Genomic DNA, 27,511 nt, shown 5'->3' with positions numbered 1-27,511 from the left:
GAGATAGATGCCAAGCGATTCTATAGGGACGATTGTTCCTTCTCTCCATCCTCCTCCCTTTAATTTCTCTATATCTCCTCCCTCTTTCTTCTCTCTCCCCTCTTTTTTCTCTCTCCCCTCTTTTTTCTCTCTCCCCTCTTTCTTTTCTCTCCCCTCTCTTCTCTCTTTCCTCTTTCTATCTCTCCTCCCTCTTTCTTTCCTATCTCTACCTCTCCTTTCCTTTCTCTATCTCTCATCCCTCTTTCTACTATCTTTCTTCTCTCTCCCTCCTCTCTCTCTCTCTCTCTCTCTCTCTCTCCTCCTCCTCCCTCTTTATTCTCTCTCCCTCTCTCTCCTTTCTCTATCTCTCCTCCCTCTTTCTTCTCTCTTCTCTCTCCCTCCTCTCTCTCTCTCTCTCCCTCCTCCCTCTTTATTCTCTCTCCCTCTCTCTCCTTTCTCTATCTCTCCTCCCTCTTTCTTCTCTCTTCTCTCTCCTTCTCTCTCTCTCTTCTCTCCCCTCCTCCCTTGTCCTCCCATTTCCCTCTTAAAAAGCCTGCCAAGAACAAAACAAAAAAGAGGGGAACAATAAGAACATACATACTAACAAATGTACATTTAATTATTTCTCACTGATTTTAATGATGTTTGAGTTCAATAAAGAGATAACAAAAACAAAATATGCTTTTCCTGACAGCTCGTAAGCAAAGCATTTGTCTGAAATTATGCTTGCAAGCAGACTATCACCATCTGTGCATGTAACCAAAGAAAATTATTAAAATGAACATCAATACTCATTGAATTTAAGATAAATTTACACTTTCAAGATTTTTTTCATTGAAGAAAATATATGAATTATGAGGATCATATTCCCACATACATGTTCTCTAGAAACAAATTAAATATGGTTGAGAAACAATATCTCATTAAAGAGAATAAACGATCGTACTTAAAATAGAATATTTACATATTTACACATGTGCAGCCTTTAAAAACAATTCACCTTTAAATGACGCCCTGCAAAGAGAAACTGTTTTCTTTTGTTATAAGTCCGTGAGAGCAATATTGCAATTCCTTCAATTTTCTCAAACTTCCTTTATAACTACCCAGAAATTGGAAGCTTACTTTTGTAAGAGATCGTCTGAACAAAAAGATGAATCTTGGCAATTGATTTGTGACATCCGTCATTTCTTCATCAATTTTGGTTGCATGATAAATTATTCACAAGTACCAATGAAATACATTTACAGGGCACAATCATATTAAGAAATTAAATCTTTTCAACTTCAACTGCATTGAAACGCAACCTGTACATGAATGTTGACTGTTAAAATAGTACAAATTAAGAATAACAAAATTTGAACTCTTGATAGTTGACAAGCACTTACACAAATAGAAAGGTCACCCCCACAAAAAAAGGACAATGAAAAAGGTCAATCACAAAGTAAACTTTTTACTCGTCTTGGTCGGCTAATGAAACAAATATTGGACTGCTACGGTCGACTTTTGCCACAGGTACGATGTGATGGTACAAAATATGTCGAAACAATTATAGTATAGGATTTCCATCCATAGCAGACAAAGTGTTGCAGAATGGCACTTAAAAAAAGGCAAGGTATTCTACTGACACTACTTTGGATTTATGTATACTGCCATCTGCTGCTCACAATGTCCCCATGTGTCAACAACCACGTCCCACAATGCATCATCAACTGATGACACGCGCATGATGATGCTTGGGTATAGAAACCGGAAATCACTCTATGAACATCTTCACTAAAAGATAGGGCAATTGAAAATACATTACAGCAGTGGTAGCGACGATGTCAGTAAAATACCCTTCCTTTAATAAAAGAATATGATTATTCATTACTATGAAGTAGGGATTGGAAAGGATGCACAGAAATAGTTTATAAGTCTTGGTCCAGTAATACTGATGTAATACCAAATTAATCCATATCTTTTACAACTTAAGCCTCCTGAATTTAGTGATTACTTTGGGCTTATGCAACAGAGCCCAGGCAATGAATACATATAGCTCAATGAAAATACAGTCCATGATCAAATAATGTTCTACATGTACATGATATGAGTATGCAAACTTGAAATTTCATAAAGGTCATATCTTCACAGTTCATCTTCCTACAGAAATTAAAAATTATGTCATAGTATTCATCTTCTTATGTATATTGTCACTTTATGTCCAATTTCCCTAGTATAATGAACTAGCTTACATAAAATAAAATAAACAATAGTAAAAAATTATTTTAAAAAAAACTTCATTTTTCATGGCTTTAGATTGCATCCCCAGGAGTTCTAATTCACCTTTGACATTTCCATTTCTTACCCTGTGAATAAGCCATTCCACATTATAACTTGATCAAACTTTTTAATTGAATTGATGTTCAGTCCACAAATCAAAGTAGGCCTATTCTCTCATGAATATATGGGTTCACAAGTATGTCCGCTATGTATTTGCACGGTAGATTGTGAAGATTTACACTTTCCCAATTGTAAGAAAATCAGGTACATGTACGATCAGAGACATGTTAGAAAGTGTCCACAATATGGGCCGGGGGAACTGAGGTACAAGTATGTGAGGTATGGCCGTGGGGAGGGGTTGGGGGTGACGTCACGTTCGCTAGGCATTCGCTTGTTCACATGCATCTATCCAGTCGCTGTATACATCCACAGGTTCAGATAGGTCTGAGTAGGCAGCAAGTCAAGGAATTCAGTTACGTGTGAACGTGCTCTTGTATACAAGATTTAAAAACAAACATGCAACAACAAACACAACTCGGTCATCAACATTTAATTTAGTAAGAAATGGCAATGATACAAGGCACATGGAGTGAAAAAAAAGGTGTAGACACAGAAAGAAGGAGGGAGAGACAGACAGACAGACAGACAGAAGAGACAGGAAAGAGAGACAGACAGACAGACAGACAGAGACAGACAGACAGACAGACAGACAGGAAAAAGACAGAGAGACAGAGACAGAGACAGAGAGAAAGACTGGCAAAAAAGGGAGATTAACAGAGGTACATGTATCTACTAAATACCATGACACAGAGAAAAGGAAACTATCTATATTGGAGATGTACTGTAGAAAGAGAATTGTATAGAGAAAGAGGATTTTCCATTAGCTTGGAGAGAGGGGAAAGAGGGGAGAAGGGGCAAAGAACGGGAGAAGAGGGTGAAAGAGGGGGAGAGGGGACAGACGGACAAACAGACAAAGACAGGCATTTGAGGAGTACAGGAGGCTGGTAGGATTGTATGCAGACCCTAGGTATTTGACATTGCGCTAGCTGAAGTTTTTCTTCTCCAACATCTACAGGCCTGAGTCAGGTAGACATAATGAATAAAATCTAAAACCAACAACTTCCTAAACAAGATGAGAAAGAGAGAGAGGGGGGGGGACGTTTGGGTAGTACAGAAGAGTAGAGGTGGGGGGGGGGGGCTTGTATGCAGACCCTAGGTATTTGAAATTGCGCCAGTTGAGTCAGGTAGACACAATGAATGAAAATCTACAACCAACAACTTCCTAAACAAGATAAGAAAGAGAGAGAGAGGGGGGGGGGAATGTTTGGGCAGTACAGAAGTGTAGAGTGGAGGGGGGGGGGCTTGTATGCAGGCAGACCCTAGGTATTTGACATTGCCCCAGCCGATGTCTTTATTCCATTATCTACAGGCCTGAGTCAGGTAGACACAATGAATGAAAATCTACAACCAAAAACTTCCTAAACAAGATAAGATAGAGAGAGGGGGGGGGGGGGGCAACATTTGGGAAGTACAGAAGTATGAAGCGTGGAGGGGGGGGGGGGGGCTTGTATGCAGGCATACCCTAGGTATTTGATATTACGCCAGCTGATGTGTCTTCCATCAACCACAGGCCTGAGTCAGGTAGACACAATGAATGTATGTCAGGATATATCTCATTATCTCGATTCATTGCAGCCTTGTCAAATGCCCATTACTAATACCCCGTCTCTCAATATTCTACATTCATAATGACCGAGTTAATGACATCCAAGCAATGCCTCAGTCACACAGTCAGACCGGCTCCCAATAGACACGAAACCGACCGATTCTTTACCATAGGATGTGATGGCTCAGTCAGTAGAGCGTCCGCCTCACAACCGTGAGGTCGTGGGTTCGAACCCCCGGCCGCGTCATACCAAAAGACGTTAAAAGATGGGAGTTGTTGCTACCCTGTTTGGCGTTCAACAATAAGGGATAGAGCAACGTCGATCTGGCGCTGCTCAGTGGCTGCCGGGCTCACGATCAATTGGGCAAAAAGAATTTCCGTTTCGGTTTAATAAAATTTGGAGTGGACTATTAGGCTATTATTATTATTATTATTATTATTATATACATGTAGGTCTGTTATCGGTCTGATGTCGGTCTCATTGGTGTGACTGTGAATGTAGTGTGTACATGAATATCTTGCTGTCAACCTCCGAACCTGGAGATAGATAGTGGAATTTTATACTTGGGATAAATATGGGAGTAGATTTTAAGTAGTTAAGTAGAATACAGTGAACCCTGTATATAAAGACTACTCCAGGAAGACAAATGTGATCTTTATAAACAGGTAGTCTAATAATATGTAAAAGTTACTTTTGTAGTTTTCAATGAGAAATACTTTTTTATGGACAGTCTTTCTGTACAGATGGTCACTGAAGCAGGTTTCTTTGTACCTGGTATAAAAGTGTGTACACTGTACAGAATATCTAAATCTATCTGACGCACGCAAAGGCAGGAGAAAAGCAGAGTGCAAAGAGAGGGTATGACTCTATTCATATGTTGTGAAATTTTAAAGGGACTGCAGGAATTTGAAAGGTGAAATCTCAGCAGGACTTGTAAAAGGCAAAAGTGGTGTATAAATCATAATTGAAAACTCTAAAATTTTATGGTGGCAAAATAATCATTATTAGCAAAATTGCAGTCATTTTCATTTCAAATTTGAATTTTGCAACTGGTAGTGTTTTATTCACCCCATTTGTTGTGTACAAAATAAGGGCTACAAATCTTACTCATAAAGGAATCTGAAACTTGTATACATACTTTCATAAACTCATCTTGCTGCTAGAGTTTTTTATGGCTTGCAAATCCCTGATAAGCGCTTCACACTTGTTTTGTATACAAGAGGTAAAGAGGTGAAAAAATTGATAAGTCCCTACAAATACATTCATCAAAAGGTTCAGAACTTGGTTATGAAAAGAAAATGCATATTTTAAGAAACATCATTCTTGTAAAGGATACAGGTAATACTTGTCTGGAAATCTTCTAAACAAACACGACATGATATCACTCCAACGTTCCGAGTTCGATCCCTGCAAGAAATAAAACAAATTTTAAAATCCATAACAGCTCTTTATAAACTTTTGGTATTTTATCATTCCTTGCCATGTTTGTGTAGATTAGTGATACCAATTATACAGATATGCAAATACAGTGAAACCTGTCTGTAAGACCACCCAAGGGAGACAAGAAAAGTGGTCTTTATAGGCAGGAGGTCTTTATGTACAAGTTCCTTTAGTGCATGTTTCAATAAGAAACCATTTTCAAGGGAAACAAAATATGTGGTCTTTGTAGACAGGTGGTCTTTCTATACAGGTGGTCAATAAAGCAGATTTGACTGTACATAATAAAAACAACGGACACAAAATGTATTCTACACAAATATGTATTCACATTAAACAGTGGAAATATCTTAAGAATTTGTCATCCTTGCCAGATAGCTATGTATTCTTTTCTCTTGTTGTGTAGAAGTAGAAGCCAATACATTTGATGTACGTACATGTAAGTCATATTACCTCCCTGGAATCAATTTCTGTCATCCTCGTAAGGATTAAATTGCTTTTATCTGCTTTTTACGGACATTACTAAGTTAAACGCATTGTGTAATGATGGGTTTGAAGTCACTTTGAAGGCCTTTTAATGAAATTTCTTACTCATAAAAATATCATTGTATTTTAGTGCTATGTACCTAAAGCCTGTCATGACTAAATGAAATTGTGAAATGAGAAAAAAGTTTCATTAACAATATGTATTTTATGGGGCTAAATACTACATTTTTATTTTTTTTAAATTTTTTTTTAAAGACTGATAACATCAGTACCTGGGTACACTTCCAAAATTATGTCATTCAGTCATCCGAAAATAAAAATATATGAAACTCCCATTGCTGGTGTAGACGAGGTAAGTTACTCACATTTTAACATCACAGGATTTTTCATGGTTACAGAATGGGCATGTGAATTGAGTCTCCAGTGTTCCAAGCATCTTCTTCTTCTGGGGAGGCTTCTTCTTAGCACGACGTCTACCCATGGTGAATGAGTCTCCTTCAGAAGCTTTACAAGATACTGTCAAATGAAAAAGACGAATAAAATTTAAAACCATTTCTTATTCCATCTTATTCATGTACACATCAAAATATTTAAAGCCCCACTGCACTACTTGTAGCTACTTGCTCCCTCTATATAGGAAACAATGCCTAAGCGGTGCCTGTTGGTCCCCCATGATCGTCTTTTTTTTATGTTAATGGAGAGCTTAAGGTAGTATCCAAATGCCAAGTCAAGTGATATGCAGACGATGCTGTACTGTTTTTTAGTAGTAAAAAAAGTGAGGACATTGAATCGGCCTTGAACTTTGATTTAAAACTAGTTTATGAGTGGGTAAAACAAAAAAATCTGGCATTAAACCACAAAAAAACTGCATTTATGTTATTTGGTTCACAAATGAAATTGGCTAAACTTGAAAAATCTATTTGCATTTAACTCGAGCGACACCAAATCTCTCAGGTTTATATCTAGGAGTCTGGCTAGATCCAACATTGAGCTGGAAAGAACATGTGACAAAAACAAGTAAAAAGATAGGGTCAAGGATAGCATTACTTGGTCGTTCAAAAAGATACCTACCTTTGGAGGGACTGAAGCTTCTTGCCAATGCATTAATTTTACCTTTATTTGAATATTGTTGTAATACATGGTCTAATTGTTCACAAAATGTCCGAGATGTAATCATTAAACAACACAAGAAAATGGTCAGAGTAATCCTGGGGGCCAATGTAAGAACCCCAACTCAAGAAAATTTGAATAAACTCAAGTGGGTAAGTATTCAAAGTAGGTGGAATTATTTCAAATGTAAAATGATTTATTCTGTTTTTGAAAATCAAACTCCTGTCTATATTTTACAAATGTTTCAAAAAACCAATCTGTACATAACATTAGAACACGCAGTGCACAAAACGCAGGATTAATTTTACCCAAAATAAAACCCAGATGGGGAAACAAAGTTTTTTCATTTGATGGTGCGGCTTTCTGGAATACTGTCTTTACCTAATTTTTTTTTAATGCGCCATCAGATTCTTCATTTACTCTTTTGTTTTGGCGCTATAATAATTTAATCATTGAACTAGTCCGTTGTGTTGTTTTTGTTTCTTTTCTTTTTTCTGAAATGTTGTAACTTAATTCATTTTGTTTCGATTTGGATTGCTTGTTTTCAATATGTTTGTTAATTTTTGTATTTATGTTTTAAGAATCATTAAAAATAATCATTGAATAACAAAGAAGTATTTTTATATTTGCACTCACCTAGACAATTTTGATTGAATTTTGAAACTTTGAATCGCCACTATTACGTCGACTGATATTATCGCTTATTTAGGAGCGCTAAAAACAAAAGTAGAACTTACAAATCACAGAATTCGAACAGAAATTTAAAATGTCTACATTATCAATTAACATACCATTGCAATAAATTTTGGCATTGGCACACAAAATGCTGGACTTAGCTCATGCTGCAATCATAATTATAAACCTTTAGTTCAGTCAGGAATCACATGACGTGTACAAGAGCAAGCGCAGATCCATGGGGGAGGGGCAAAAGAAAATCAAAATCAAATTAAAAAAATTAAACAAACTTGCTTGTTCACCGGCTGGCTGAGTCGCCGCTAAATATTTCCTGAAAAATTGGACAAAAAAAAAGTGCTCTTACCCCCACCCCCCCCCCCCCCAGCTAATTCACCGGCTGGCCAATTCGCCGCTAAATATTTTCTCACGAATAAGGCCCCCAACCCCCCCCCCCCCCCCCCCCCCCCCCCCCCGCCTTCTTGCCGCCGGCTGGATCCGGCACTGGGAAATATGAAGATAACACGCAAGGGGACCTGCACCACAAAGAATATAAAGACAGTTTTATACTGTTTCTCTTAATAGCCCTACTAGATAAATTGGTAATATCATTTAAAACAAAGTTTAATGAAAGTTATAATTTAAATTTGTCTTAGGAAATGTTTTTTCAGACTAAAAAGTGTCTGTGGCATGTGGATCCGAGTCCCTGGGGACTTGGATGATGAATCACGATAATGCCGATAATACTTTACCGATGATCAGATGACAAGTAAAGTTTATAAAGAACCAATTCCAAAATTCAGAAATGATTTTCGGTGACTGATGTGTCAGATGTGATAATTCACAACAGATAGGCCAGCACACAAACAAATTACAGTTCCTCTCTCAGCTCTCTTTATCAGTAGGGGCGCTGGTTCGAGAATGAGGATTGTCTTCATAAACGAGGATCGTCTCAGTAAACGCGGACCGATGCGTCCTCAAAAATAAGGATCGTCTGCGTCTGCATTTTTGCAGACGTTTCATATTTTTGATCGGCACATAGGCGATGCAAAAAACAGATACCGCAATGATTTTTCTTGATTAATTACATTGACTTTGTACAGAGACCTTCACATTATGAGCAATAAAATAATAAATCCTTGGGAAGACGGACAACCCATAAAAGTAGACAATGAACTAGGGTTATTTCCCCCCAGGGAATCCATTTTTGGCATCGCCAGCCCGCAGAGCGCCGATGATAAAAAAACGTCCGCGAAAATGCAGACCATGCTCGTTTTTGAGGACGCATTTTGTCAGCGTTTATGAGGATATCCTCGTTTATGAGGACGATCCTCAATCTCGGACCAGCGCTCCTACTGTTTATACTTTATGTTCATGTGACCTTTGGAAAAGTTCGTTCCCGATTTTGGCGCATGCGCAGTGTGCAATTGAATTACGAACTCGCTTATTAAAGTACCGATTTTAAGTGAAATCAGTTGAGTTTTGTACAGTGGTGTCTGAAATGTTGAGAATCAATAGCACAGCTTTTAATAAACAGTCAGGATAGTAATGCAGCTATGTGTGCTTGCGACACCATGCACCAAAGCTTCATCAGCCATCAGCAGACATCATATTCATAAACTCAATTTTCAACGTGTGGGACTACTTAACTCAGTCATGTCATTAAGAATCCGACATTAAAATCACTTTACTACATTTTGTCCATTAAATAACATGATTTCAAAACAGCATAACAATTTAAATAGCCTAATCAGTTGAATGTTATACTCTGAAAGCTTGAAACACTAGGTAAACTTACTAAATCAATGTCACTTTGGTAGAAATGTGTTCTTCGCTGATCTTCGCATGTGTGTTCGCTGAAAATTAAATTGACAACAAAAAAGAAGCGCACGCGCAATTTAATCATCGGATCGAGTCGATCGCGATTGGGCCTGTAGGCCTACTAGGGTGGGGCGAGGGACCGGAGTTGGCTTCAAGCCATGGGAGTGGGGGGGGGGGGGGGTGTTAGGGTTGTAAGACAATGTAAGAACATGTCTAATCTGGGATGAAAATAGAGTTTCTTCAGAGATGAAAAATGTGTTACCTGAAAAATTTGTTAAAACCCTAATCAATTCAGGCCGCTTGCCCGCTTCTGATACCCCCCCCCCCCCCCTCAGGCGCGTACGCAGGATTTTTTCAAGGGGGGGTGGGGGGGGGTTTAACATTTATAAATCGGGCCGAAATTTTCGCAAGGACTCAGCCAGCCGCTGAATAAGCGGGGGGGGGGGGGGGGGGGGGGGGGGGGGGGGGTAAGAGCCTAAGAGGACACTTTTTTTTTTTGGTCTCGAAATTTGAAAAATTGACATTTTGCTCCGTTGGGGGGAGGGTAAGGTCAGCTTTTTTAGGTCAGCCATGGGAATTTTTTTTTTTTTTTTTTAGTAAAACTTACAACAACAAAATCTAAAGGGGGGGTTTAGGGGGGGGGGTTACACACAGAAAATACCAAGGGGGGTTTACCCCCCCCCCCCCGTGTACCCGCCTGCCCCCCCCCCCCCCCTCAACCGCTTTTCATCGTACTATTATTAGGAGAGAGATCGAGTGCAATTTAATATCTTCGTTCAAGAAAACACCCTTTTGTAATCAACTGACCATCTAAATCACACTGCTTTCATTTTCAAAGGCGAGCTATCCAGGCGGGCTATCTATTTTGAGATCCGTACTATGATCCAGGAGGGGTTAGAGGGATTCCAATCAGCCATTAATTCTATTAATATTATGTAGATGTCCTTCAACACCCCCCCCCCCCCCCTCGGCCCCCAACCCCCACGTTTTAGTTCCCTTTTCTTGATATTCTATCCTCGAGGAATTTAAGTTCCCATGCCCCCTTTCTTTATAACGATGATTGATCCTCATGCTTTGCCCCCTTTCTAATATACTTTTATTGCACATCAGAATTGAAATGAATTTTCTTGGTTTCGGAGTACTATTATTATTTTTAAAAAGCAAGGTGCAAGATTGATTTCTCTTGTGAAATTGTCGTACAGTAATTGTGGTCTCCATCTTTTGTTGAACCATTATTTGCCTTAGTGTACCTGAAGTTGTAAAAAAAACTATTGAGTCAGAAGGTTATAAGCTACAAAAGAAGTATGAATGCGAGCAGAAGAAAGAGATTAACATTTCAATTCCTTGGGACAATTTAATGGATACATAAAAATCAGAGTAAGTTGATCGGAAACTTGACTATAATTACTGTACACTCGATGGTGAGAAACTTGTTACTGCTTTGCAGAAAAAGTAATTCAGTGTTTTTATTTTGCCAGCAAACCCGGTGAGTCTATTTCTCAATCAAACTTTGTATTGTAGACTTACATCATGGTCCTACTTACGCCTTGAATCGATAATAAATATTATTTGGTTGAAAGAGAAGCAGGTTCTCAAAGTTGCATGTAATTTTGGAGAAATAGGGCCTAATACCTAGTGGCTAATATTGAGTGCGAATCAAAGTAGGGCCTACTGATGGGGATACACATTTCCTAGAAGAGATTGTCGATTTGGCCTACTCGAGTTCGGGGATAACACACAATCAAGATGATATGTTTCTGATAAAGAGAAAATAATGTCGGAAGATAGACTGATATTTATTATAAACAGGGATGTCATGACATTGTAATATCGTAAAAGATAAAGACAACCACATAATAATATGAAACAACTCCATGTGATCTGTCACCATGTCCAGATGTAGGCATAATTCTGTTTAATTTGCTGCTTAGTTAATTAAGATGGGAATGGGTCGATAATAATAACCAATATTGCCACACCATTATTATTGCAGCGCTCGAGCAATTTAAGGAATTAATTAACAGGTACCCATTTACCTCACCTGCATGGATGGAGTGCGGTAAATGTAGATTAATGTCTTGCCAAAAGGCATTAGAAACAATGGTTCGAACCCCTTACCTTAATGGTTCACTGTCCGAGACTTATCACCTTGGGCCACAAAACCTAAACCTCTGGGTATTAGATGACATTGTATATTGACCACAATAGGGACTCAATCATCATGAATTCGATTATTCCCAACCCCCGGAAGCTCCAGTGACTTGAAACTATTTTACTGCGCCTCATGGGGCGGATCTATAGGGGGAGTTCGGCGGTTTAACCACCGGTTATGGAGGTGTCGTGTGTCTTTCACTTGACTCCCAATCCACGGGTTGAGGGTTCGAATCCAAGTATGGCACTAATTATGTCCTCTTGCAAGACATAATCCACGTTTGCAACTCTCCACTCTCCTGGACCCCCAGGAAGAACAGTGTCATATATTTTTATGACACTGAACGGGCAATCCAGCCAATCATTTTTAAGCAATCTATATACACATGTAATTTATTTTTTTTAATTCTGTTATGTTTCATTTCGTTTTATGTCATATGTTATTTGTCTTTTTAATATGATTGGAAAATAAATACAACTACAACAACACTTAAGTGAAAATGGGTACCTGGTAATCGCTGGGGGTTAGAGTAATGCAGGGCCCGTAGACAGTGGCGGATCCAGGGGGGCGAGGGGGCTCAGCCCACCCCCCCCCCCCTCCCTTGAAAAAAAAAAATCATGTCAAAACACGTGATTTTTACCTTTTTTTTGAGGTTGGGCCCCAACCCCTTGGCGCTCAAGAGGGGGGGGGGGGGTGCAAATTATTAAATTTTTGAGGACCAAAGAAAAAATGTGCTCCCTACCCCCCCCCCCCCCCCCCCGCCCCCCGAACTGAGAGACTTTTCGACCGGCACGATTTTCAAATTTTCGGGAGCAAACAAAAAAAGTTGGGCCCCCTCCCCTAAGAAATCCTGGATCCGCGCCTGCCCGTAGACAGGGCAATATTAATACTGATGCGGCTCCCCTGGGTAAATAAGACTGAATGTCATCTATAGAGTTAATGCCCTTCGATCTTAGGACCTCACTAATCATCAGATCTCATCTTAGAACTATGCTATATACAGGGGCGGATCCAGCCGGCGGCGAGGGGGGGGGGGGGGGGGGGGGGGCCTGAATTCGTGAGAAAATATTTAGCGGCGACTCAGCCGGCCGGCCGAATAAGCGGGGGATGGGGTGGGGGAGGGGGTGGTTCCACCCTCTTTCCCTCTTTCCCTCTTTCTCCATATCTCTCTGTATGTAGTTCTCTCCCCCCCCCCCCTCTCTCTCTCTCTCCTCCTCCTCCTCCTCCTCCTCCTCCTCCCCCTCTCCCCGCTCTTTCTATCTCTGAGCTAGATTAACAGAAATAATTCATTCAAACCATTTTGCTCATGGTTGAGTTCGAAATTATTACTCACAAATTACTTTCAATTTCCTACGATGGATATGAAAAAAATAATATAGGCCTTATCAATAATGATAATCATCCAATGATCAGAGTCTGCCGAAAGATGGCGTATTTCTCATTTACGAAATTGGAAAATTCAAGTCGAGCGAAATTCAATTTGTACCATGTGAGTCAAAAAAAGTTTACACCTAGAAAATTGCTAATAATTCTAAAATCATCTATGAACAGTAAATTATTATACATCTCATGAAAGAGTGTTTTATCTCAAATCATTTGGTATCATTTGTGTGTAGTATGTGTTTACGCTTGGATGAACACCAGGCATTGTTTGCGAGAGTGTAAAAATCGACTTGCGCCAAAGTTGCTAATGTGATGTTTAAATAAAACAATTGGGATTTGGGTATTAAGTCGGTTTTTTGCAGATCTAAATAACATCCCTAACAAAATTAATCATGCCACACATTTTAAATATCGAATACCAAATATCAACGAAATATTTGTGCGCGTGTGTGTGTGCGTGTGTGACTTTGCTTTTCATTTGATACGTACATTCAATTCATTCTCTCACTCCACTAATCCCAACATGCATAATACATGCTGTAGGCATCTTTCTGGCGCAAGTCGAATTTTGCACTCTCGCAAACATTGCCTCCTGTTCATCGAAGCATAAACACATACCACACAAAAATTATACCAAATGATTTGGGATAAAAACACTCTTTCATGAGATGTATACTAATTTACTGTTCATAAATGAGTTTTATAATAATTAGAAATTTTCTAGGTGTAAACCTTTTTTTGACTAACACAGTATAAATTATAGTAAAGTAAGCAGCCAATTCACAAGAATAAAAAATAGGTCATATTTGTGCGATTTACTCATTTATGTCTTTTTAATTCATTCATTTTTACATTCAATTATTTATTTTCTTTTTTCCCTTCTTTTGCGGGGGGGTGGAATTTTATGAAAATTCAACAAAGGCATCCATTGCTGAGCAGCGCCGAAACCAGGACAAGAGGTTGGGCCGCATGCTCTCCTACCATCGATCTCTACCACCCTCGTTTTCAATTAAACAGGATTCAGTTTACATTTATGCCATATTTGCTCAGACCAAATAAGGTCTGGAGGAGACAAAAAGGACATGTACCGCTGTCCTCTTTACAGAGAACAGTCAAATCCACACACAAAGCAAAACTATTTTCACAATTCCATGAATTTAATGAAGCATAACATAATGCAAACTGTAGCTCCGTGGTTTCTACATTGCGTGGGAATCCTTTTTATCGACTAACAAGGCCTGACATAATAATGCAAATACTTTTGAGTTCTATACTTGGGAATTCATTTCCTGCATGATGGTGTATTTTTTTTAATATCATGTATTTTGTACATTCCAGGAGGAAAGCAAGCAGGTTTTGGAATAAAGGGGATTTGATTTCCAGCAACGAATCTAATACTAGTCTACTGTAGTTTGATTCAGTAGTATTGATAAAAAGTACAGGGTGAGAAAGGCGTTCGGAAGGTCTACAATATCGGGTGTGTAGCTGATTCCTAAAGTAAGTGAATTTCTAGCATACATTTCATATTTCATCACTAATGTCAATGAGTCTCTCGGTCGGTCCGTCACCCTTTCTCTATACAACCCCCTCCCCCCCCCCCCCCCGTAAATCTCTCACTGTCTTCTCTGTTCTCTCTCTCTCTCTCTCTCTCTCTCTCACTCTCTCTTTCTCTCCCACCCCCTTAAAAATACCATTACCTCTGCACTACCTCTGCCCCTTCGCACTAATTATCAGGCTCTTTCACTCATTCATTTTACTTGTGTGATATTGCTTTCTCTCCAAAAGGCGACAAACAAGAGCGAATTTTACCCGGGCCTTAACCTAATTGCAACTATACTAACCGTAATTCTAACCTTATAGTAAGTATTATATACCTCACTTAAGAAATCCAGCCATCTGATTGGTCGAATTGCATTCATAAACTTCAACTGTTCCTGTAAAATTCTCGGTAACCATGCATAAAACATTTCAATATTTTTAATAACCATGGTTATTAAAAAAAGTTGGTCAGCCTCCATGGTTACCCCACTAGGGTTACATGTTAAAAAATGGTTTGAGCGATGGAGGATGCCGTATGTGTGCGAAGGATTGGTCGGTAATTTCAATACAATTGAATCTCGATCGATCTTACCGACAATTTTATCTTGCATTGTTGACATGAAGACGAAAATAAACTTCCAAAAACAAACTAGACATATAATACTTGTTTGGAACAAGTATAGGTGGGCTGGTCAATTAACATTTGAGACAAAATAGAGCAAAAATAAGCGACATACTGCTTACAAATTCTTAAAAGACAATATCATGTAGATTCATAACGTGAACTAAATTCACCTTCTATAGGCATAACACGCAAATTATGAAGTTTTTGACATGAGGCCTTTAATCAAAATGTTCACTATGATGACGTCATCAACATGAAAAATGGTTATTACTGCGCTTGTAGAGAATTGTCTTAGCTACAACATATTGAAATTTTGAAGAAAATTGATCAATATTAATTTTACAGAGATACAATCAATTTTACATAAATATGCTGACGTCATAATATGCAAATTCGTATTTTGAGTTCCAAGGCCATTGTGATGATGTCACGATACACTTAATGGCCAAATGAGACATGGAATCATATTTCCGACTCATACTCTATCTTAATATGAAAAAAATTGAGGATCCCGATGCATTCCAAAGAGCTATAACGGATTTTGTATAGGCATGTTTTTGCCCATATATGCTATGTATTAAAAGACCTCGCGCGCACTGACATTTATCTTGAATTTACGCTCATCTTGTTAATAATGGTCATAAAGAGATAAACATGGAATCAATTTCTTGAAAAATATGAGAAATATCATAAAAGAAAAAGAATGGCGATTCTATGTTTTTTAATGGTGTTACGCGCGAAAACGCGCGCGCATGCTCCTACGAGCGATTTTTTATAAAATGCTTGAAATGACCTGAAACGTATGCAAAATAAATTTTAGACGATTTTGAGCATTTAAAAATTTTGCGCGAGTATTGACGCGCGGACGTACGCGCACGCGCGCGTTTTTTGACCTGAAATTGACTGGACTGATATTGACCTTGATCATGATAAATATGAATGAGAAATAACCTTTGGTTATGAAGATATGATCAAGAGTTTATTTTCAGAAATTTCACAAAATGGCGCCTAGATGACGTCATCAGTCAAGGTCAAGGTTGAAAACCTTACTGTGTTTTCTCCATATGCCTATACATATGTGTGCTAAATTTCAAGTTATTTGATTAAGCTTTTTCTAAGTTATCTTGCTAACAAAAGTGGGTCGAAATAAGAAAAATAAATAAATAAATAAATAAAGACGATTTTAACAAAAATATAAGGTGGTCTGTATTAGATACAGCCCACCTGAAAAACAACATCTGCCGATAGATCTTGATCTAAGTTCGTGCCAATATGCATTGCAAAAGTAAAAGAAGAGTCCGTATATGGAGCTTTTGCGAAGCATTCATCACACGCGAAGCCGGTTTCAATCCATTTTAATGTATATATTGGAGAAAACTGCCAAGAATGTTAACGGCGGGCCATAGCCGAGAGGTCTAAGCGTTGGTTTTAGGTACACCTCTTGTTGTACGCAAGGGTTCGAATCCCGTCTTCGACAAATGATAAATATTTTTCATTTTTCATTTTTTAGTCTATTTTTTTTTCGGCATATAAAAGTATTAATGACTGCTTTAATATTCGAGAAATAGTTGTTTTCATACGCTCTCGGGAAGATTACAATTGGGCTATTCCCCTCGGCAAGCCTCGGGGAATAGCACAATTCTAACCTTCCCTTGAGCGTAATAAAACAACTATTTCTCTCAAAGCAGTCATTAATACTATAGTGTGCCTCACCATAGGATTATGCATGGGTCAAGATAATTAGGAAAAGGGGCTATAACAAGTTATTTTCACCATGCGGAACATGATTGTGTCAGCAGCTTGGAAATATCTGACAAACAACATACAAAAGGGTTTAAAATGTTGTACTGGCATTTTAGTAGGCAAGTCACATACTAACGTTTGCCCCCCCCCCCCCCCCCCCCCCCCCCCCCAAAAAAAAAAAAAAAATTGCACTCAGTATTATTTAGGGTACGCATATGCGTGTTCCCAGCACCCCTCCCCCTTTTTCAGCATAAGTCCGGTGTGTAAAGACCTTTTCTTTTGTTACCAGCCAGATATTTTAGGAACATGCATGCGGTCCTTCCGTCCTAGAGTGGGGGGGGGGGGTGCTAACCCCAACTTCCCCATAATGTGCCTAATAGTAAAAAAAAAATCTCCATATTAATGAAGTTATACCATGATAAAGATTTCGCTTCATGGTCTTATAATTATTATGTGGAAAGGTGATGCATGTGTTTACGATTAAGCATGGTTATGAGAACCAACTTTCTTGAAGATGAACAATCATAATTATATTTTTGTAATTGCCAAAACAGAGAGGGGATACATGATGGTGGCCTGCTGCTACAAATCTAGCTTTGAGTGTGGGCTCAGGTGGGAATCCTGCAGGGATTTTACTCGCACTCAGGTACAGTAACCATTATGGTAACAACATCAATTAGAATGTTCCATTTTCGGTACATTATATTTATCGTTTCGTTGATTGGCCTGAAGAGAATGCAATATTCGGAATATGTTATATGAATATTCAGAAGGGCTATTCATTCAAAATGAAGAGGACACTTTTTTTTTTTGGTCTCGAAATTTGAAAATTTGACATATTGTTCCGTTGGGGGGGGGTGAGGTCACCTTTTTTAGGTTAGCCATTGGCATATTTTTTTTTATTTTTTAAATAAAAAATAAATAAATAAAAAAAAATCACAGAAAATGGGGGGGGGGGGGGGGCTCCAAAATACACACATAAAAACCGAAGGGGGGAGGTCAACCCCCTAACCCCCTCCCCCCCCCCCCCTTCCGTACGTGCCTACTCGTCTGAAAATAGTTTTTTCCCCTACCGAGCGAAGCGCGGAAGTTTTTAGTTTCATTAAATCATTAGAAAAAGAAGACGATTCGTTGTACAGTTTTTTTACTCTTAATTCTCGTCTTAATTCATCCCCCTCTCCCGCGCAAAGCTCGGAAGCTTTTACGTTTCATTAAATCATTAGAGAAAGAAGACGATTCGTTGTACCGTTCTTGACTCTTAATCCTCATCTGAATTCAGTTTTCCCCCTCCTCCCTCCCGCGCGAAGCGCGGAAGCTTGTACATTTCATTAAATCATTAGAGAAAGAAGACGATTCGTTGTACCGTTATGACTTTTAATCCTTGCCTAAATTCAGTTTTCCCCCTCCCACGCGAAGTGCGGAAGCTTTTACGTTTTATTAAATCATTAAAGAAAGAAGACGATTCGTTGTACTCGACTCTTAATCCTTGTCTAAATTCAGTTTTCCCCCCGCTTCGACGTTCATTAAATTTTTAGAGAATGAAGACGATTCGTTGTTCCGCTCTCGAAAATAATTTAGTTTCCCCCACCCGCGCGAAGCGCGGAAGCTTTTACTTTTCATTAAATCATTAGAGAAAGAGGAAGATTCGTCGTACCGTTCTCGACTCTTAATCCTTGTCTAAATCAATTCCCTCCCCCCCCCCCCCCCCTTCCGCGCGAAGCGCGGAAGCTTCGACGTTTCATTAAATTATTATAGAAAGAAGACGATTCGTTGTACCGTTCCCGAAAATTATCCTCGTCTGAATTAAGTTCCCCCTGCCCTCCACCGCGCGTAGCGCGGAAGCTTTGACGTTTCATTAATTCATTAGAGAAAGAAGACGATTCGTTGTACCGTTCTCGACTCTTAATCCTTGTCTGAATTTCAAAAATGTTCTTTGTCTATTCCCTTTTCTTCCTACGTCCTCTTCCTTTACACTCCTCTCTTTTTTGGCCGGCGTTTATTGGGGACCACCCCACCGCCCCCTGGCTACGCGCCTGCTGTCAGATGAACATAATTATGTTGATACCTTGTCCGCCCCGGAAGCTCAGGGGTTTAAGGTTTTAATTTACGGTCAGATTAGCATTCAGGGGTCCGCCTTATCGCCCTAGACGGGGTCCAGGGGGCAGAGCCCCGGAAGTTCAGGAGTTTAGGCATTTAATTACGATCAGATGAGCATTATTTTGAAACCTAATAGTTACAATGGCAGGTCACTAATTTGCTTGGGGTTCAGGGGGCGGATCCCCGGAATCTCAAGGGTTTTAGGCACTCAATTACGGTCAGATGAGTATCGAGGGGCCCGCCTAAGGGCTCTTGGTTGGGTCCAGGGGGCTGAGCCCCCAGAAGCTCAGGGGTTTTAGGCGTTTAATTACGGTCAGATGAGCATTTTTGATACCTTATTATTTGTGACACTAGCAGGACACTATTTGGCGTGGGGTCCAGGGGGCAGAGCCCCCAGAAATCAGGGGTTTTAGGCATTAAATGACCGTCATATGAGCATCTAAGGGCCCGCCTTAGGGCCCTAGGTGGAATCCAGGGGGCAGAGCCCTTAGGATTTTAGGCATTAATTTGAATCATGGTCAGATGAGCATATTTTGATACCCCATTATAATGTGACACTGGCAGTTAACTATTTTTTCTTTCTCGCTCTCTTTCTTTCTATCTCTCTTTAATATACTTTTTCAAAGAAAGTGTGGGGGGAGGGGCTCGAGGATCCCGATCCCCGCCGTTCCGCGGGCCCTGACAAGAAGCATTTTCTTGCCTGGCTGTAAATTTAGGAATTTGTCATTTTCCAACAAACGCATGAAGTGAGGAAAATTATCTCATTTCAGCATTATTTGTTAACCACCGTTTTGGAATTATAAATAAACCACGTTTGAATTCTATTTCTCCAACCCCCCCCCCCCCCCCTCCCCTATCAGTATGCCAGTGCCCCCCCCCCCCTCCGATCTACACCTTGTTGGCGGGAAAATTGCAACTGATATCCCTTACCTTTCTTCTTTTTCTTTTTTTTCCTTTCCTTTTCTCTCCTTTTTCACTTTCCCTTCCCTTCCTTATCTCTCTTTTAGGTTTGCTGGGGGGGGGGGAGGGGGGCATGATCATTATGGTCCCCAACCAGCGACACACATTGTTGGCGGGATTAACCGCAACTGATCTCCGCTTCTTTTCTCCCTTTTCTTTTTTTTCTTCCTCTTTTTGTTCCCTTTTAGCTCTCCTCTTTTCCTTTTCCTTCCTTCTCTCTTTTTTTTAGCGGGGACGGGGGGGGGGAGGCTAGGGTCTTTGCCCCCCCCTCGATCCATATTTTTGGCGGGAAAATTGCAACTGATATCCCCCTTCTTTTCTTTTCTTCTTCCTATTTTGTTCTTCCCTTTATCTCCTCTTTATCTTTTTTCTTTCCCTTTCCTTCCTTCTCTTTTATTTATTGGGGGGGGGGAGGGGGAGGCAAGTCCTCCCCCCCCCCCCCCCCCCGATCTCCTTCTTCCCTCTTTTCTTTTCCTCTTCCTCTTCTTTTTTTTCCCTTTCTCTCCTCTTTCCCTTATTTTCCTTCTCTCTCTCTTCTTTTTTTTTTTTTTTTTTTTTTGCGGGGGGGGGGGGGGGGGGGCCAAGGCACGCTCGCCCCCCCCCCCCTGGATCCGCGCCTGGTTCTACGTCATTAGCAACTTGGAAAGAGGTCACAAACAATTAGACTTTGATTTTTGATTGCTTTGCCTCACTATTTATAAAGGCAAAAAAACTGAATAAACTGAGACTTGAACCCCAACTCTAAGATTGTATTACGCTGACCTATACCGATTAAGCCAACGATGGGTTAATGAAAGGTGATTCTGCATGATTTCTATAACCCTATCACTCACCCTAACGGTTACGTCATTGCTAATGAAGTAACATATCAGCCAATCAGATGACCGGAAATATTAGCATTGGCAAACCTGTTTGGGAAAAAAATTAGCGACCGGGCCCCAGTACTGCAGAGATGGCCATTATTTACAATACGGCCCTCGCAACTTCTATCTTGTTCAACCCCCCCCCCCCCCTTCTCTCTCTCTCTCTCTCTCTCTCTCTCTCTCTCTCTCTCTCTCTCTCTCTCTCTCTCTCTCTCTCTTTCTCTCTGCCACCATTTCGATTATTTGATAAAATTATATCTTGTAAATGATTTTTTCTTTCTTGTATTTAGTGGCTTCTCCCACGATGGCTATTCGTTTTCTATCGGCTCGTTGCATTCATCTACACCTGGGGCTTCCAGATTTATGATTGGCTGGTGTATCTCCGACCAGACTCATACGCCTTCGTCACCAACTGGACCTACCTGCTCCTTGCCTTGTATGTTCTGGTAGCAACGGGCAACCTCATCACTGATGTGGTATTAGACGCAAGAGGCAGGCCTATCAAAGAAACATCAAGTAAGACAGTATTTACTTTATTAAGGTTTTTCGTTGAGATGCCCCCTCCCCCGCTCAAAGGCGTATAAGGCGGGGAGGGGGGGGGGGTTGTAGCCCTTTTTCCAACCACCACCTCATAATCGGGCAATGAGGCGGTCTGTCGAAGTTTTGACATGATAACAATTTTAATGTTATGACAACACTTTTTCAAATGTCAAACGACGTCAGATAAAAAAAAAAGAAGTTACAATACCTGTCGATCCCCCTGCATGGTGGAAATGTCATACGCCCATGCCCCCCTCCCCTCTCCTCCCATCCTCCATTATGAGAATTATCTTTGAACGGAATGCAACTGCCTTTATACAATCAGGAGTAAACAAACATAAAATTCACTCTGAGGATTCACTTCTCTTTGAAAATTTAACACAGTGGGCAAATAGACCGGTTTACTATTCATGGATGTTTCTTTCCTGGGGACCTAGTGACGAAATATTCCATTAAGCTACATTAATCAATGAACTACAAAACTTGGAATCCAGTGTGCAAATATTACTTGTTGCTTTGTCGGGCAATCCGTGGGCAAGCGTTCAGGTTGTGAAGAAAAACCTTTGTTTAAAAAGTATACATGAAACTTGAATATGTTAGTAAACCGGTCTATTTTGTCAGTAAAATAATGATTCAATCTTACACAAACTTGAACATAATTAATGTCTTTGTTTTGTGTTTTGTTGTATTTTCGACAGCGCTAGCTCTTCGATACACGGTACAATGGATATTCTACGACGTACTCGTGATGTGGTCGCTCATCGTCGCCATCGTTTACTGGGGATTCTTATTTCGGGAAAACGCCGACATCGGCGAATGGGTTTCAGACATCTCCATTCATCTCCTACCTGCTGTCTTCAGCGTAATAGAACTCACCATCACCGCCACGCCCTGTTTATATAAACACATCGTCTATCCCATCACGTATGGATTGATGTATCTCACGTTTAGCGTAATCTACTGGGCAACTGGGAGTGGCATCACTTACTTTTTTCTTGATTACGGCGAGAATCCTGTCTACGCCGTCATTGCAGTGCTCGGTCTCACAGTAGCCAATTTTGTAATTTACACGGTGGTTTGGGCTCTGACGAAATTGCGGCAGTGGATAGCTAAGAAGACGAACGGGTGCCGGTGCGGACGTCGAGCTGGGTATGATATCGAAGGGAATCCGGTAAACCAACGAGTCACGAATTCTGAACGAAACGAAGGGAATGAGACCCACATCTTCTAGATGTAGACTAGTCTCAGGATATTATGATGAGCCTGGTGATCTGATATGCTCCTACGACAATTTGGAAACACCATTTTATATTGGTGAAGGTTCTTGACTCAAATACGAGGGGTCAGGCGTTCGATCCTCGGACAATGTGTGTGTTTTTTACCCACATTGTCCCTTTCGACCCAGAAGTAGTAAATGGGTAATGCTTTGGATAATAAATATTGCAGGGCCTGCGGGAAAAGCTGTTCATAATTATATCATATGTTATATTATGATGTGGCTGCCGAAGGTGACAAAGACCAATTAATATCTTAGGGCAATAGTTTTGTGTAGTCTAAGGTACTATTCAGGATAGGATTTGCAATATGGTTTTAGGGTTGTAGGTCAATAGTTTTGGCTAGGTATACAGTCAAGTTAAGAATTCGCTTAGAGTTTTTAAAAAAAGTGACCGCAGGGAAATTGTCACCGCGGAGCATATACAACCATTATGACCATAATCCAATATTGTTCAGTGCATTTTCTCTTTGTGTTCAAGGTTTGTCGCTGGAGAAGCCCATATTAATTAGATGCGAAGCGTGGATCCAGCCAGGAGGGGTGGTGGTGGTGGTGACTGGTATCATGTATAATGGGTCACCAGATGGCAAGATATATTTATCAGCAAGTTAAAGTGTGTGAAAGTGGGTGTATCATCCCATTTTGCATCGCCCTCTCCAGTTTCCCCCACCCCTCTCTCTCCCTCTCCCTTTTCTCTCTCTCTCTCTCTCTCTCTCTCTCCCTCTTTTCACTCTTGTTTATGTCATTCAATTTGTTTTTGTTTGTTTTTTCTCGTATAATTACAGATAGAATTTTGGCTGATCAAAGCGCAACAATCTTATTTTTGCTAGTCGTTTTAAGTTCACATTATCTCGTAAAGTGCCAATGGCTGTGATGATGACTTTATCCTGAGTATGGCTTATTGTTTGATAAGTATATTTTCCAAATCGTTCTTGTTGTAATAATGTGCCTGAATGACATGGTAAATGAAGAAAGAAAAACATAGAAAGTCTAGATATTCATCATTCGATTCAATACTGTCATGGAATAAACGATGAGCCATGAGGTAATCCTGTCTATATTTTTTTTTACATTCTTCTTCTTTTATTTACTATCAAACCGTCGCTGTTTTCACGAAGTGACGGTAGTGAAAAAAAATTGCATTCACTTTGCGTTACGATGTTCCTCACTACCGTCACTTCGTGAAAACAAGGAACAAAAATGTACCGATACGCGCATTTTCTATCGTTTCATTGTTTCATTGTGACGTAAGCGATGTTTGTGATCGTGACGTAAAGGGCTGATTGTGACGTAAGCGCGTGTGTTGCGGTGCATGCATGCAGTGCTTAACTCCGGTTGATTCTCAAACAAGGCGCCAGTGGAGAAAATGTTCTGCAAAATACATCTGCTGAACAACGAGACATCGACAACAAAGTAACTCGGAACTTATGAGGAATAACATCAAGAAGAATACCCGTAGGAAACTAAAGCAAACAGCATAATTGGTAAGAAGAAAAAAATTCTATCTTTTTACGTTGGCATGAAATTAAAGAAAAAAAAGCAAGAAGATAATAGTTAATACCCCTCGGGGCGCTTTGCTCTGGGTAAACGTAACTCCTGTTCAACCCCCGGGGGCAGGGGAGGGCGTTTTGTGTCCGGACGCTGAACAAAAATTAAGCCACCACTTTTCCCTTTTGGTTTAACGAAAGTATGAATCAAATAACGCCATCATAAATATTTATTCTTTATAATACTGTCAAAACTTTAAAGTTTTAAAATATTTATGAAATATTGCGTTTAAACATCTTCAAGTTATCGCTTTAAAATGAACTGCCTGGATACACAAGTGTCCGGACACATGACGTCTGGTTAAACAAGTGCTCCTACAGAATGTACATAACGTACAAATGTAGCCAATTAAACAACCAACCACAGAATATTTAAGCTGCAGGTAAGAGCCACAAAAATACAATCCCGTTTACAGTGATGGCGACACTTGTCAAGAGACACCGGGCAGAGGTTGGTTGTTCCGTTTTCCACCAAGAAAACCGTTTCTGCAATATCCGACACTAGCGTGATATCCTCTCCCCTTAAACAAATTCTACATCGGGATAAAGATATTTAGCTCTATATTCCCTATTCTTACCCACCCCCCCCCCCCCCCATTTCACATTCCAATGATGTATTATGAAAATAGTTTTGATTGCCGTGGCACAGTATAGTCATCGTCTTCTCCCCGATCTCTCTCTCTCCTGTTTTAATCATGAAAATGTATCGTTTTCTTAAAGGCACGCATGCTTTTGTGCATCATGCATGTACATGACTCTGTAAAGCACTTTGAGAGGGCCTGTGGTCCTGAAAAGTGCTATATAAGAACGAACTATTATTATTATTATTATTATTATTTCATTTCAGAAATCGGAGACGGGGATTACTAAGCTAAATCGTTGACGTGCTGTAGATCATCTGAATCGAATTAAGATGGGATCCCTGTTGGATACCCTTCTCGTTCAGCCGTTTGCAGCAGAAGTGAGCTTTGACCCCATCCCATGGCAACGATGGATGCGGGAAGAAGGTATGCTTCTCTACACCATCTCAACAGTTATCTACCTCTTAACTATCTTCACCGTTCAGAGAGTGATGAAGAATCGCCCTCGCTTCGTCCTCCGTCTTCCTCTCGCCCTCTGGAACATTGGTTTGTCCGTTTTCAGTATCGTCTGCGCGTGGCGATTAAACGTCGCTACGCATTACATCCTCTCGCAGCGGGGCGCCACGCTGCACAGTCTGATTTGCGAGTGCAATTGCTTTCATAGGGGACAAACAGGTAGCCTCTGGCTGCTACTTTTCGCGTTCAGCAAACTTCTGGAGTACGGCGACACCTTATTCGTGGTCCTCCGTAAGGCGAAACTCATCGTGTTGCATTGGTACCACCACGTGCTCACCTACTTCAGTACCTGCTATCTCTTCGCCTACGCCTCCCCGACAGTCTTCGTCATGGCCATGGTCAACACGTACATCCATTCTCTCATGTACCCGTACTACGCTCTCCGCATCCTGGGCGTGGCCGTACCAAAACGCGTTGCCATGACAATCACCACAATCCAAATCATCCAGCTCTTGGTGGGATTTCTCGTCAACCTGTACGCCGCGGGGGCGCTGTTTTGGGGAGTCCCCTGCGAGGTAGACCGAATCGGACTAGGGCTCGGTCTGTTTGGCTTCGGTACCTTGTTAATCCTCTTCATCAATTTCTTCGTTCACAGTTACTTTTTCGGGACATCAAAGAACAAAGTTCAATGAGCAAGGATGGGTGACAACATAATCCACCGGTATTAGCATTTAACCGTTAATGTATAGATGTAACCCTAAGAATGAGACGGAAAGAGCTCCATCTATGGACAATTTATTGTAACGCATTAGACGATACTGCTCTTGCCTAAAAATGAAATTATGAAAGAATGTTTTACATACAAACAGTATCCAAATGGCTCCGACAGATGCCAAAAAAAGAATTAAACTAATAAGCTACCAACGATCTGCCTATTAGAAGTGAACAATTATCATCTCAAAATGATGCTTTTATAAGCCTTGTAACAAACTCTTTCATCAACTGTTGGGCTAAAACTACAGACAAAGAACATATTTTCAAGGAATGAAAACACCTACACGAACAAGATGATTTATTTTCTAAACAAGGGGCCTATGCAATAAAAGAAAAACAAATGTAATATCACCATGCATCTACCTTTTATTTATGTGTCAAGCCCCACTATATATCACCCGGAAAGAAAGGCTAACAATTTGTTGAACTTCAATGTGGTCCACAATAGTTTGGATTGTACATTCTTTCAGGTTACTTTTTTCCCTGATTTTTTCTTCTTTTTTCTACTACATGATACATGTAGAATTTTCTTTTGATAAATCATTACATTCTTTCGTTTTTTACATTTGTATATCTTTTACATCCTCCTAACCGAATTTTCCAGATCGATTTTGCCACCTATCACTCAAACAAACTTGTAAAATAACATTCTTACTCTTCTGCAAAATAGCTTCCCAATCTTGAAAACAGAACTATATTACACAAAGCATTTTGTTAAAGGTCAACTTCTATCTTCTGGATGAAAAGGTTGAAATAAATACCAAATAATATGAAAGGTTTAAAATCTGGAACACTCACACATAACAATAATAAACTTGTTTTCGATGTTGGATTAACATGATCTCAAGCTCAATTTAATCACAATAAATCAATGGTTAAAACCATAAATAGGCAAACACACAGCATTTATCAATCCACATCTGTGACAGATAATACATACATGAACATCTTATTCATTGGCTAAGAAATTGTGTCAATTACACATGTGTTTTAAAACATCTGTTTCCATGAGAATCACACATTTTCCTCTGATATCCGTCACTCTTTAGCGACTAGTTCATTATCATTTCAAAAACAGTAATAAAATTTAAAAATTGATAGTCTTAAGAAAAACTTGGTTCCAAGAATCAGTAAAAAGGGGATGTGGTAAAAAAAAAAAGATCTATGAAATAAAGGGTGGAAAAAAGATACACTCTACAGGCATAAAACTTAAAAAGGACATGAAATTTGCATTGATTTGGATGTAGCTAAAAACTATGTAGTATGATCAGTTTTAAACATCTGAATAAATGAATGCTAGCATAGATTTTTTTTTTTAACTTTAAGAGGTGTACATTGAATTTCTGAATGCCCTGCAGTCTGTAATACTTTGTTTCCACTTCATATACAACTGTACTTATCTTTAAATACTTACAAATTACATCAACTGATCAATTACAGGTCACACAATTTAAACACAGACAAACATCAGGATGATGTGAGAGCGATTTCATATCAATACAGACAAATCATTAATCAAACAATATTTGAATCAACTGCACTGGCAC

At 39.8% G+C, this 27,511-nt stretch overlaps 3 protein-coding genes across 3 annotated transcripts; 2 read left to right on the top strand and 1 right to left on the bottom strand.

Moving 5' to 3' along the window:
• Window positions 1-589: 589 nt before the first annotated feature.
• Window positions 590-9,510, bottom strand: LOC584640 (transcription elongation factor 1 homolog). The gene is made up of 4 exons (XM_784496.5): window positions 9,409-9,510; window positions 6,194-6,344; window positions 5,242-5,312; window positions 590-2,682 (listed from the first exon to the last, which is right to left on the bottom strand). Exons 2-4 carry the CDS (start codon window positions 6,307-6,309, stop codon window positions 2,618-2,620), a joined length of 252 nt encoding a protein of 83 aa, XP_789589.1. The 5' UTR covers window positions 6,310-6,344; window positions 9,409-9,510; the 3' UTR covers window positions 590-2,617.
• Window positions 9,511-17,435: 7,925 nt separating this feature from the next.
• On the top strand, window positions 17,436-22,564 carry LOC105438301. The gene is made up of 3 exons (XM_030995754.1): window positions 17,436-17,519; window positions 21,084-21,309; window positions 22,032-22,564. Exons 1-3 carry the CDS (start codon window positions 17,439-17,441, stop codon window positions 22,562-22,564), a joined length of 840 nt encoding a protein of 279 aa, XP_030851614.1. The 5' UTR covers window positions 17,436-17,438.
• Window positions 22,565-25,066: 2,502 nt separating this feature from the next.
• LOC591559 (putative fatty acid elongation protein 3) lies at window positions 25,067-26,039 on the top strand. The gene has a single exon (XM_030995753.1). It carries the CDS (start codon window positions 25,067-25,069, stop codon window positions 25,880-25,882), a length of 816 nt encoding a protein of 271 aa, XP_030851613.1. The 3' UTR covers window positions 25,883-26,039.
• The last annotated feature ends 1,472 nt before the right edge of the window (window positions 26,040-27,511 follow it).

This window comes from Strongylocentrotus purpuratus, unplaced genomic scaffold (assembly GCF_000002235.5).
Source record: "Strongylocentrotus purpuratus isolate Spur 01 unplaced genomic scaffold, Spur_5.0 spur5_scaffold_3, whole genome shotgun sequence".
In the NCBI taxonomy this organism is placed as follows: Eukaryota; Metazoa; Echinodermata; class Echinoidea; order Camarodonta; family Strongylocentrotidae; genus Strongylocentrotus; species Strongylocentrotus purpuratus.
The sequence above is the reverse complement of the archived record's forward strand: the minus strand, read 5'-3'. Positions and strand labels throughout refer to the sequence as shown.